The sequence below is a fragment of the Taurulus bubalis genome, assembly GCF_910589615.1.
Source record: "Taurulus bubalis genome assembly, chromosome: 14".
Taxonomy (NCBI): Eukaryota; Metazoa; Chordata; class Actinopteri; order Perciformes; family Cottidae; genus Taurulus; species Taurulus bubalis.
The window spans coordinates 18798231-18811845 of record NC_136602.1 but is presented as its reverse complement, the minus strand read 5'-3'; the positions used below and the strand labels follow the sequence as shown (position 1 = coordinate 18811845).

General features: G+C 41.7%; 1 protein-coding gene across 1 annotated transcript; it reads left to right on the top strand.

Annotated features, from left to right (window-relative positions):
- Nucleotides 1–244: 244 nt before the first annotated feature.
- On the top strand, nucleotides 245–10108 carry fhip2a (FHF complex subunit HOOK interacting protein 2; the record flags this gene model as incomplete). Its single annotated transcript, XM_079230055.1, has 17 exons — nucleotides 245–289; nucleotides 1324–1402; nucleotides 2455–2624; nucleotides 3345–3449; nucleotides 3570–3692; nucleotides 3807–4031; nucleotides 4131–4327; nucleotides 4779–4893; nucleotides 5033–5109; nucleotides 5225–5417; nucleotides 5871–6034; nucleotides 6797–6943; nucleotides 7027–7117; nucleotides 7306–7449; nucleotides 8323–8463; nucleotides 9062–9165; nucleotides 9255–10108. The coding sequence occupies 17 exons, from the start codon at nucleotides 245–247 to the stop codon at nucleotides 9364–9366; spliced, it is 2232 nt and encodes a 743-aa protein (XP_079086181.1). The 3' UTR covers nucleotides 9367–10108.
- Between the last annotated feature and the right edge of the window lie 3507 nt (nucleotides 10109–13615).

The following is a 13615-nucleotide window of genomic DNA, read 5'->3' as shown; positions in this document are numbered from 1 at the left end:
CCGTGTCCACAGTGGGCTCAACTACGTACTGGAGCCTGTAGACGTCTTGTTTACAGTGGTTGAGGCCAGGCCTGTGAATACCTGTGGACGCCAGCGTGTTACGGTTTTATTGCTCACCTTCATTATTTCGTTACAAGGGTCAGTTTATGAAACCACCAATCTGGATCGAGGCGGCAACAACAGGAAGAAGATAGAGGAATTCTCTCGTTCTTCTCGGGAGAAAATAGTCCAGTCGAAGAACAAAATGTTCTCGAAATTTACGTCCATTCTTCAGCATGCTGTGGAAGCGGTGAGTTTTTTTTAACCAACAGCACATATTTATCCAATGGCTTGATTTTGTGTATCGTGTATTTAGTTTAAAAGGGCCCTCTGGACGTCACACACAACGTCAGCATTAGGGCTAACGCTGCTAGCTAGCGAGCTAACTGGTTAGCAGCAAGCTAATGTTAGCGTTTTGTGTTTGTCCTGTCAATGTGGTTGTACTTGTCGATAATATATGTATTCATATGTATATAAGTGGGTGTGTTTATTTATCTGTTCGTTTATATTACTAACACATTCTCCTATTGCCTAGTTTCATTGCAGACAATCGTCCGCGTTTAAGGTAGTTTGGCCAATCTGAACTAGTTAGCCGCTAATGCTAACTGACAACTATTCACGTTTGAGCTAAAAAAAAAAAGCTTAACCGTTAGGTAACGTCATAGATCGCAATGCTTTCTCGTTTCAAACAGCGGAGTCTTATCACGAGGAGTTGATGTCGAAACGACCCGACAGCCTTGTTTCATGTTGCGCAAACGTTTTTCACTCCCACAGCTTCTTTCATTTTTTTGGGGAAGCTTAGCTTTGTTACACGTTAGCCAGCGTTAGCTAGAAACCCTCAATAACCTGCCAGAAAACAGGTTTCAAGCTGCTTCACCTCACGGGTTTTAACCAATAGACGCTGGGCAGGTGACCCCAACTTGAACACGTTCGACTTCCGGCGTAATATTAACTTGTCATCTCTTAATTCTGCCATAAAGCTTATTGGTGTGTATGGTTAGACCCATGACATGTATTAACCTTACTGTCACTCAAAGGTGAAAGTCAATCCCCATTATTAAACATTTAGAAAACTTCACAGCACATTGATCAAAGCCAGCTTGAGGTTGCACATTAGAAATCATTAATCGCAGAGATGACATGGTTAATTGTAAGATAGACGATACATTTCCAAGACCAATCAGTCTCTGTTTGAAAGTGTCTGAAACAGACCTGTTGCTATGATGTCTCTCTTGGCCACCAGTGTAAGTATGGTATGCTTATGTTTGCACTTTTCTTTTTCAGCTTGCCCCGTCGCTGCCTTTGCAGGAGGACTTTGTCTATCACTGGAAAGCCATTACACATTATTACATTGAGACTTCTGGTAAGAAAAGTCTGCTTGAATAAGTTAACACCTGTTACGGTTGATTGTTGTGCAGGTTGCGTTCAACGTTGTTGATGTCTTTTGTACCAATGGCACCAGAAAATGCAAGCAAATGGTAGCATTCTAAGATTTTTTTGAGGTCATTGTTTGATCATTACATTTTCTGTTGCTAGTAAACTAGTAAACTAGTAAATCACCTGCGCGTGGAGCACCAATGTATAGAAAATTAACACAGGTGGTGCAACGAGAATGTTATTGAAGAAATGCATACTTGTGAAATATTCTTGGAATGCCATGCTAGTTGTTAGTGCTTCCTTTATGTTTGCCTGTGGGATCTGCTCAAGTAGAAATCGTACGCTTTGCACCTGTGTATGTACTTGATGGTTAAACCCAGTCACGTAAAGACAACTTCTATGTGAATTACTGCCGCCCAATTTGGGCAATCAAAGTCTCCTTTTCTTATTCTTCAATACAAGGGGCAGTTTCTTTGCAGCAGTTTTCCCAATTAAGCCAGTTTCACAAAATGTCCTCTGAACAGCTGATGGGGATAATCTCTATTATGAGTATTATGTAGCAGAGCCTTTCTCAGGGGCATTTAATCACATATTTTGCACACTTGTGACTTCAATTAACTTTTATTTATTATTTCAAAGTCACAGAAGGCAGTCCACATGATAACTAATTTAAAGCTACTGTGAGGAACTTTCAACTGGCTCTGAAACAGTCCCAATTTAATACGTATTACTCTATGTGACCTGCATAATTTAACATGACCATGAGCGAGACGATTGGCTATTTCTAAGTAATTATTCTTAAAGCTCGTCATCAATGCGCCTGCTTTGGATTCCACGCAAAATCGGATGTAAATAATTCAGGTCCACCAGAAACTGCTTCATGTTTCAGTGAACCTTCCGCAACGACCGTGGTCAGATGATGGAATGCAGAAGCGTTTACACTTTAGGCACTTCCATCGTGTGGTGGTCTTTTCCCATATGTCCATATCAAATTGACAGACAGAGGATCTGACATGGTTCCTTGTATTCCCCTGTTAGATGACAAAGCTCCAGTCACAGACACCAACATCCCATCCCACCTGGAACAGATGCTGGACATCCTGACCCAGGAGGAAAGGGAAAGGGAGTCTGGAGAGACAGGACCCTGCATGGAGTATCTCCTACACCACAAGATCCTGGAGACTCTCTACACCTTGGGCAAGGCAGATGTAAGGCAGTCATGCTTTGGTAACTACATGAACTATACCTCCAGGAAAACATGCATATCACTTGCATTCTTGCTCATTGAGCGTTATGCATCTATAGAAAGATATGCATCTATAGAAAGATATGCATCTATAGAAAAATAGTAGAAACAAAAACATTATGGGCCGAGATACATGTTACTATTGCTTCGCTGTGGTTTCCAAATAATGGACAGACCGGTTTGTTGTGTGTCTGTGTGTAGTTGCAGAGGGTCCTGTCTGTAGTACTGACACGGAGCGCTGATCAAAAGAGAGAGATGCAAGCCGCAAACCGCTGTTATATGCGCTGCGAACAGCAGCTTCTAAGCGCCTCTCATCAAATCTTTAGGGAATCATTCATAAAATATACATAGTTATAGTGCTCTGGTAGAGCTACGTTCTCATATGATGATTCTGATTTATAAATCTGGGCCTATACTTTAGTTTTGAAATAGCCATGTTGTTATTTATGAATGACAAATGATCCGGTTTCATTACCACATTTTCCCGTCACTACAAATCAGGGTCCTTACATCAAATCGTCCAATAGTCGACTATTTGGGGTCACCTCTAATGTGAACATAATATTTTGGTAGACCCTTCAATAAATCTGTACTGAAAGCTATTGCCACACAGGGTGGGGACATTTCTATATTGGTATAGAATCAATTCTAACATATTCTGTTTCTCTGATTTTTCAATCAGTGTCCTCCAGGAATGAAGCAGCAGGTGCTCACCTTCTACACAAAGCTGCTCGCACACATTCGTCAACCTCTCCTGCCACACATCAATGTCCACAGACCTGTTCAGGTGAGAAGTAATACAGTCTGGCTTTCAGTTATTTCAGATAGTCCTCCTCAACAATGGTCTGCTGACTGAGAGGTTATTCGTAATTTTTTTTCCCTTGCGACTGTGACATTCCTCCGTCAGAAACTGATCCGTCTGTGTGGAGAGGTGCTGACTGCTCCGACAGAAAATGAAGAGATTCAGTTCCTTTGTATAGTCTGTGCCAAACTGAAGCAGGACCCATATCTTGTCAACTTCTTCCTTGAGGTAAGTTGTTATGACACTAGGGAAGAAAAGATTGAACATGGGTCATAAATATTCATCTGTATATATTACTAGCAAAAGTTGAGCGAATAAATCTTTTATTTATGATGTTTGCAGAACAAGTCAAAGAGGCCTGAGAAAAAGAGTCCTGGAGAAACAGAGGTAGTGAAGGGGAATGTGTTGGCTCCAGACACCGGTCAGTCTCTGGTAGAGGAAAAGGCCGGTTGCCCAGAGGAGCCTCAGGCTGCAGCTGCTTCCTCCTCCTCTACTGCCGGAAGTAACAATAATAACAGCAACAATTACAATCTTGTCACCTCGCTGCTCAACCTCACAAAGAGCCCTGTAAGTTATTTTCCTGCAAAGGATTTTGGTTAATTTAACTTACGTTACTGGGGTTGAAAGTCTGTAATCATGACCTGTCTCCATTTGTTCCCTACTCAGGATGGCAGGATAGTGGTGAAGGCATGTGAGGGCCTGATGCTGCTGGTCAGTTTACCAGAGCCTGCAGCTGCCAAGTGTTTAACTGAAAACACTGAGCTCTGTGAGCTCCTGACTGCCAGGCTGGTCTCCTTCTATAAAGCCCTGCCACAGTCCATGGACCCCTTGGACATTGAGACAGTGGAGTCGGTCAATTGGGGGTACATTTCTCTCTAGTGTTTACTTTCTATAACCACATATTTCAAGACTTTCAAACACCACTTTCACACATTTTAGTTGTGTTGTCATCTGAAGTTTGTATTTCTTTTGAACTAGCTGGTAGCCCTTAAAGGTGCAATGTGTAGTGTTTGTCCCACATGCTCCAAACCAATAGGGGGCAGCATTTCACCACTACTACTGGGTCCATGCAATCTAAATCTATAGTCATCCGTTATGAAATAAAAGCCAATAACCAGCTAACAGCAAGGCAAGAACATACAATTATGATTCCCACTGCATTTCTGTGCAAGACCTCCTCTGCTTAGCTGGTTGAGACAGATAACCTTAGTTAAGACACTTTTTAAATGGCATTCTCTGTGAAATGCTACATGCAGTGGATACTTTGGTAGATTTGTATCAAACCTTTAATATTTTTTGTCTTCTCTCTTTCAGTCTGGATGTTTATAATCTGAAGGAGGATGCTGCTCTCTTTACAGGGAAGAGGGCTCTCATCTCCTTCCTGTCCTGGCTAGATTTCTGTGACCAGCTCATCAAAGAGGCTCAGAAGGTCCTTAACCAACGCTGACTCACTGCTTTAATGTGTCGTGTTGTCGTCCGAATCGAGTGACTAAAAGAAAATTAAATTGTTTTACTATCTGAAAGCCACAGAAGGCTGAAGTACATGTTTTGTCTTCACTGTCTTCCAGTCAGCAGCTGCAGTGATGGCAAAAGCAGTGAGAGAACGTTTCTTTGTGTCAGTTATGGAACCTCAACTTATGCAGACGTAAGTCTAGCTTTAAATCATCAATCAATCATCCTTTTATTGAAATTCTCGGACTTGTCAGTGAGTTATGTGTCGTGACTGCTCATTAACGCGTGGTGTGTTTGGGTGCACAAAGGTCCGAGGTGGGCATCCTGACCTCCACAGCCCTGTTGAACAGGATCATCAGGCAGGTGACATCCAAGGCTCTGCTGCAGGAGATGATTTACTTCCTGCTCGGAGAGGAGAGGGAGCCAGAGACTCAAGCTACGATGGCTCAGAATCCACTCAGACACAGACTCATCGAGCACTGCGACCACCTGTCAGACGAGGTACTTATCACATCATTATTCAGCATGTATGTGGTCCTGCTAATAAATGTACTTTTAACATAATTTATGTCTGGTTGATCTGACTCATTCAAGCCTTTTTATTTCTCCCGTTACTTGATTCCATTAATGTGCCTACAAAAATAAAAACTGTTTATCCATTATTTCTTCTTTTACTTGTTTGATATTCTAAAGTACAAATGACTATCTGCCCTTCAAGGATTCTGAGTTCCAGACTCCAGTGACTCATATGCTTTACCAAAGTGCATGACTTTTAATTAGTACATGACAGAGCCATTGCACACATTTGCATCACACAAAACAGAGATGAATCATCTTTCTTTGATGTTTGGAACAGCCACTGCCTACTGTTTTTTTGTCAGTGGGCAAATACATGGCATGTTAGTCTTGGTTTATAGTGGGAGTTGAGGCTCATTCCTCCTTCTGTGTCCCCAGATCAGCATCATGACAATGCGGCTATTTGAGCAGCTGATCCAGAAGCCCAACCAGCACATCCTCCACAGCTTGCTGCTGCGTAGCCTGGAGGAGAGGAACTACCTGGAGAACAAACCACAGGAGGAGCGGGAGCCTCTGGAGAACGGGCAGCCCCATGATGCCGTGTAAGGACCTGCCTCTGACCATAGACCCCCTGAGCTGCCTTAGAATCCTACTTGGAAAAGCATCTGCACAAACGCACACCAGTGGAAATAAAGTGAATGCATCAACTAGCTGTGTTTTTCAGATGTGCCACCAATTCAACTAAACAGTTTCTTATTGTGTGTTTCAATTGGTGGGAATCTTTTTAAGCCATGGTTAGTGGGGCATGAATGTCAGCCACTGATAACTTACAATACTTGCTAAATATCAGTGCTGGGAAATGTATTGATGTGATCAATATGAATGTTGCTTTAAGAGGCTTATTAGTATACTAACATGATTATACTTGATTTACATGATATGACACAATCCTATTGTTAGGGGGTTACAGTGTAAGAAGAGGTCAATAGCTGAAGAATGTCAGTGGCATTTTTAAATCTAGTCATATAGTAACCATACTTCTAGATACAGTACATTCAATAAATGTCTTTGTAGACATCATATCTTGAATACACTCTAGACTGCAGAAGTGCAACGCAAGCCCAAATAAATGCTCTCATCCCATAAAAGACCACAACTTTCTCCCTTTTAACTCCACGCAAAACATACTGACAAGGAAGACGTATCTTCCACTTTTGTAACCAGCGGGTCCCTTTCCTCAGAGCAATGTGTTGAGGAATGCAAAAACAAGAACATAGTTTGTTATCACCGCAGTAGCACTGATCACAATTGGATAATGTTCTTGTGAGTATAAACACTTTTTAATGAAGGTGTTCCTTCAACAGAGACCTCGAGGAGGATCCCCTGTTTGGTGACGACCTCTCTCCAGACAGCAGGCTGTCTGGTTCTGATTGGCTCAGCTCCTCTCCTCCACAGAGCCCGGACCACTTAAAGTCTGACGGGAAGACTGAGGTCCACAAGATTGTCAACAGGTACACGGTCTGCTCCTTACACAACACACAGCATGTGTCTTTGATTTCCTTGAAGTTAAACTGTTAAATTCTGTTGCCCGCAGTTTCCTGTGTTTGGTGCCCGATGAGGCAAAGTCATCGTATCATGTTGAAGGCACAGGCTATGACACCTACCTCAGAGATGCACACAGACAGGTGAAGCTCGTTCTACAGTATGTTTAAGGCTTGAGATGCACTCGACAAAGAGCAGGAGGGTGAGAAGTCTGGTTAAATGTTTCCCTCGAGGTCTTTCACCATTAAACTCACTGCTGAGGCAAGTCCATGGAAAGTGCTGCTCATCGTTGTGTCAGAGATACTAAGTGAAGATGAATTGTTCTCCTCAGTTTAGGGACTATTGTGGGGTCTGCCAGCGGTGGGACTGGAGGGGAAATCCAAAGCCTTTTGAGAAGTGTAACTTGGACAGCCCATTCTTCGAGGGCCACTTCCTCAAGGTTCTCTTCGACAGGATGGGTCGCATCCTAGATCAGGTCAGTTGGATCCACCTTATAGCTGCAATAATGCTCGCATCATTCAGAAAACACAGCACGCTTTTGCATGGAAATGTGTATGAAATATCTGTTGCGTTGTTTAGGATTCACCAATCCGTGATACAGTAAAAGTGCCCTTTGGAAGTCACGAATGCAGCTTGTAAACAAATCCATGGAGCAAATAGAGCAGGTAGCCCGCTGTTTATGGAGCACCACTTGAATCAAAATTCAACTGCCTTTTAGTTGATGAAAATAGAAAAACCTAATAAATTCCTAAATTATCTCAAATGGCAGATTTCCAAGGCAATGTTTTGTGAGACGTGCTAATCGGGTTTATCTAGCCAGTAACTAGACATGTCCAACCGATTCCATTGAACAAATTCTGCTTTCTGCAGGCAAAAAAAACACAATGTTATTTAAGGTCAAACTAAGTAAGTCTTTAAGTTTTGATTCTGATTTAAACAGACTTTCACTGAGTTCCCATTCTTTCCTGCAAGAGAACACTGTTCTATGCAAATTCGCGTAAATGAGGCCCACTAATGGAAAGAGGAGAAGAAAAATATGGGAATATTATGCAAATGAACTGCTTATTATGCAGAGGCTCTATTTTTTGAAATGCAAAAAAAATAAAAATGAGCTTTTGCCATAAACTCATTTAACAAATGATGTTAGATGGGAATTGTAAAGACGTCTAATAGGCACTCATTGGTTTCTTGTAGCATTTAGGAAATAAAATCTAAAACGGAGGTCTGTATTCATTGTCTATTGTGTCACTGTTTATTTATTCATTGCCCTTCTTTGGCACACATTTCATCTCTAGTTAATATCCTGTGTAGTTGTATATCTGATGCCCCTCCCCTCTCTATCCTCCAGCCCTATGAGGTCAACCTGCAGGTGACCGCTGTGCTGTCCAAGCTGTCTTTGTTCCCTCACCCCCACTTGCACGAGTACCTGCTGGACCCTTATATCAACCTGGCCCCTGGCTGCAGGTCTCTTTTCTCCGTCATCGTCAGGGTAAGGCTCCCGTCTAGATTATAGTCGTTATCTGATCCATCATTGATAGCAGACGCTGCCGTGCCCAGAGCTTACAATCGCTGTTATTTAATCTTTAAGACTTCTTGCTGGTCTTTATTGATAAAATAAATAATGTTTTGTGTTGTATCTTGCAATGTTTGATATTGTATTTCAAAGTGTCTGGTGCAACAAATAGCCATGTTAGAGACAGCTGTTGCCTTTTATCACATGCCAGTGGTATTAATAGTGCCAGTCTTTCTGTGAATCCCAATTACTTACTATATACATGCTGTTGCTCAACCAGCTTTTAATTCAAAGAACTGCACCTCTGCACTCTTTTTGTTCTGTGAATTAGTCCAACTATATATATTTATTTTTAGAAAATCTATCCCAGTAGCACATAGTGCAAACGGCAGTGTAGAGGCTGGAAGCAGCTCATTTCCGTGTTGATGGTGTTGTTTGTGTATGGTAATTACAGTGTCTCCAATGAGTGTAGTAATGATTTACAAGTCCTTCACCTATACTCCGAGGAGACGGGCCCAGATGGAAGCAGCGCTTTGATGTGTTGGTAATTGTTTTGTGTTCTTGTGTGTGTTAGGTGGTGGGGGATCTCATGTTGAGGATTCAACGCATCCCAGACTTCACTCCCAAACTGCTGCTCGTGAGGAAGAGATTATTAGGGCTGGAGCCAGAGGGCATCAAGTACGTACCTCCACGTGGTTTTCGCGCTCTTATCTTCCGAGTTGATTTTTGGTGTGTGCCTCTCACCTTTCCGTCTCTTCTCCCTGTAGTGTCGACCACATGACTCTGCTAGAGGGGGTGATCGTGTTGGAGGAGTTCTGCAAAGAGCTGGCAGCCATCGCCTTCGTCAAATACCACGCAGCTGCCTCCTCCTCGCCGTAATCCTCCCGCTGTTCATCCGTCTGCCGCGGCCAGGCAGACAGGGCAGGATTAAAATGGGCCTTTGGGGTGTGGCGGCGGTGGCACTGGTGTCTCGGGGTCGTCTGAAGATTACCACTAACGGCTCATCCCTGCAAGACTGTTAAAGCCCACTTGGACGGGGTCATCACTCTTCTCTCTGCTGGCCTCTCGGGCGCCACTATGAAAGTCTTTGGTCTTGTTTTTGAGACGGTCAGAGCACAGACACACTGGCCAGCCAGCGGAGGACTGAGAGAACAGAGGTCGAGGTGCAGAGAGATGCTCACTGGACTTTTTGCAGCCTCTGTGTTTTCTCTCACTCCGCCCTCGTCTTTCTCCTCCAGCCGAAAGACAACCCTGTAATTATTATATCGAGGAGAAAAGATGTTTGTGTATTTATTTTTGTCCCATTATCACGCATTTGTAAACATCATTGCCTTAGTGTGGAACAGCACCTTTTCAGTTACAGAAGATTGTTTCCTTTTGAAACATTTTTATCTTAACTCCTCACGTGTTGTCTGTTTGAAGACAAGAGGACTTGAGGCTATATAGGAAAAAAAAAAAAGCCCACTACCTTCAACCCCTATATGTACCTGTAGTTACATACATATCGACATGTCGTATTTACGATACTGCATTCATATTTTAAATGCCAAGTCCTCTTTATTTATTTGTTTGCCTTCACGTTGCCTTTTTAACTGTCATATTGGGATCAAATGAATGATTTACTTCATTTGTTTTCCTCGTCCTTCCTGAGTTTGTCTCAATGCTCGTGCTCTCAACGCTCACCTGTAATCATCACCCAAAGACGTCACCATCCATCACATTTAGTCCAATGAAATGGTGGATTTTGCAGGTTTTGTGAAATTGCACACGGACCTCATTGCATTGCACTTGTTACATTATTCATGTCCATGCTCTTCTGGGGTTGGCTTTTAGGAAATGTCAAGTTGGCGTTTTTGGGAAGAGACATGTTTTTGATTCCACATTAGTTTTAGTTCTCCAGACCCAGTGTTGTATTTCTTACACAACAGTGTTTATTTCATCCGAGTATCCAAGAGACTGCTATTGTTGTTGTTTTTACATCCTTTATGATTCTCAGTAATTAATTTATTGTCGATGGGATGCAGATGACCATGATTTTTTATTGAAACGTATGTCTATTTGGTGGTGTATGTCTGTGAGTTGTGGTTTTTATTTGAATTCACAAGATCAGAAAAATGTCTATCGAAAAACATCCACATCCGATATTGTTCATCTTCTCGTCTCAAACCCTTTCCCAGTTTGGAGAGTGCTGGCTAAAAATATCCTCAGAGTCCTGAGTTCCTCCATAAGTTATTATGACTTCCTATAAGGTGTTTTGTTTACCAGCAGCGTTACCTTTTCATCCTGGTCTGGAGTTCACGAGGTGCCGTGTATTGATGGAGCAGGTCGGTCTTGGTTGGTGGTTTTATTGACTCGATGTCTCAGGAGGGTGTCGGTAACGGGAGGTTTGAATTAGTCTCAAGATGCTTCTTCATGTACGTTTGGTTGTGGTGTTGTTGTTTCCAGCGTGAACTTTTCCATGATTTATTATTGCGGTGGAAAATGAACAGCCAGTCGTTGATGCCATTCGTCCCTGGTCTTGAGCCTTGTTGTTGTTGTTGTTGTTTTCTTCTCCCTCTCTGGTCCCGTCTTAACCCCTTCACTCAAGCACCTGAGCTACATTATGCAACTGCTTGCATGGAATCAGATTTGCACATTGTCTTTCTCCATCCTTGTTCATAATGTAAATATACACAACAAAAAGCTTTTTCTTTTTTTTTCTCTCCAAATGTTTTCATAAACCAAAAAAAAAATCTATGACGTACCAGGAGTAACATTTCTATTTTAATGGGAAACATTTTTTAAATGATCAAATCATGCACATTTTTTTAATCGACTATCTTTCCAACTGTTCTGTGCATTTGTATATTGTATGTTCACGATAGCAATATAAATATACTACCTGGTGTAAATGCATGCTTCTACATTATTTTTCATTGTTGAAAGAAAGAAAGAAAGAAAGAAGGCAGCCCGACCATCTGTGATGATTTCTTAGCTGTCAGCACTTTGCTGTTTGAAGACACTGACGGGAGACGTGAGGCCTTCTTCACACTGTGGATCTCTGAGGACTCGTAGGGTCGATGGTGTCGGGTTTCTGCTGCACTACTGTTTAGTGATCTTATTATCTCTTGCGTTACAGCCACTTTGTTTGGTTTATGAAGATGTACAGGACTCAGTCAAGAATCTGATGCTAACTGATTCTTGACCGCTTAGACCAATCACTGTATCATGTTGCTTTTCTTTGTTTAATCGCTGCTTTTTTCTCTTGAAATGGGACGAGTCTCCTTCTACTTGTATCTTACGGCCAGTTTGATTTTGTGGTTGTGCAATGCAGATGAAACATTAGGATAAGATGCATGCTCACTCTTCCTGCCCCCTCTCCCCCTCAATGCCTCGCAAGAGTAGCATTGGCATATTTATTCCTAATCCGCTGTCTTCATTTCAATGTTGCAGTTATGCAACGCATTAGGTTTCATTCAGGACAATATGGTTTCTTTAACATTATCCGTCCCAATTAAAAAAAAAAAAAAAACTTCAGCAGAATGTGATCATTATTTGAACGTTTCATTGTGTTTCATCATGGTTTTTATTACAAAATGTCTGTACAACAAAACTAAAATACATATAACCATTTATCTCAATGACAAGGTGAAAACCACAAATTCTGTTCAATAATCCCCTTTTTAAAAATATTTGTGAAAAATCACCAGATAATATGGGGGAAATGAATGTCTTTAACCTGCACATTTCCGAGAAACAACCTTTTCGGTTGACGTGACATTGTGTACAGGAGCGGACCAGAGACCATGGAGCGAGCGTGAAAATGACCTTGCCAGTGAATAACTGAGCAGCAGTCGGCATGGGTACGTTCTCCTCTTTCTCTTTGGCTTCAAGCCAGCATGCTCAGCCGATTCTGTAGAAATGAGTCAAAAATCTCACGGCAGAGGATTGTATGTAAAGTCATGTTTCAGGTCTTGAAAGAAGTCAATCCTACATGTCCCATGCCGAGCGGGGATTTAGAAATCAGTCGTGGAGAAGAGGCACGATGGTGCAGAAAGAAGGCTCTCAGTCTAATAACTCATTCTTAGTGATTGCTGAGGTACACACTGAGATTGCAGTCAGCCAGGGTCTTAACAGTTAAAGGAGTACGCCAACATTGTGAAAGCACCTGAAGTCACTTTTCCTAAATAAGATCCTTGTTTGTACAAAAATATTCATACTCACTGTTGTAATACTACAGCATCGGCACTGCACTGAATAAGAGTGCTTCCCTACAAGGAACCGATGCTTTAATTGCAGTATTTAAGTGGAATTTCTATACAGTGTCTTGTTAAACAAGAGATTTGCGTCCAATGCCCCGACTCAAGTCAGTGTTCGCATCATAACATTAAAGTTCTGCAGTCAGTGGAGGCAATGGATTGTTTTTTTTTAAACAACAAAGTTCATATATATTTATATATCTGTCATAAAACCTGTTTGGCACACTCAGGTTTAAGGATTAAGTCAACAATTGTCGCATTTAGAAATAGGTGACACAAATTAATCACATTAAGGGTGTTAACGGTTACGTTTTTAAAATGTCAGAATTGTGCTGCATTTCTGTGTGTGCACATGAAAACATCGACAGCCCTACGCCAAAAGGTGAGACTTTTTTTTTCCCATCAGATTGTCAGTTTTAACAGTTTGCACACAAAGTGCCAGATCAGGGCTTCATGAGGAAACCTCACATGCAAAACTGATGTCGTACTAAATGATCACGCCACCGGCCCGGAAACCTTCCCAGCAAAACAGTAGATCATAAATATCGTATGTTTTACATGTTGTGAGCCAGACACGTGATCCTGTTGAGGGGCAGTCCTACAAAATGTCAAACAAAGAATGTAGAAAAAAATAAAATAAAATCCAGCATTCCTTCTCCATCTTGTAGTGAACCCTCCCAACAGCATGACAGTATATCAACACATGATGGGATATCAAATGAATTTACATATACATGTAAATTAATTTTCTTCAGGTAAATCATGTCCATGTACATACAAAACCACTGCGTAAAAAAAAAAAAAACTACATGCCGTTGCACAAACTAAACAAGGCTAAAAATACAGGTTATTAAAAAAAAAAAAAAAAAAAAAAACTATGTACATTTCCA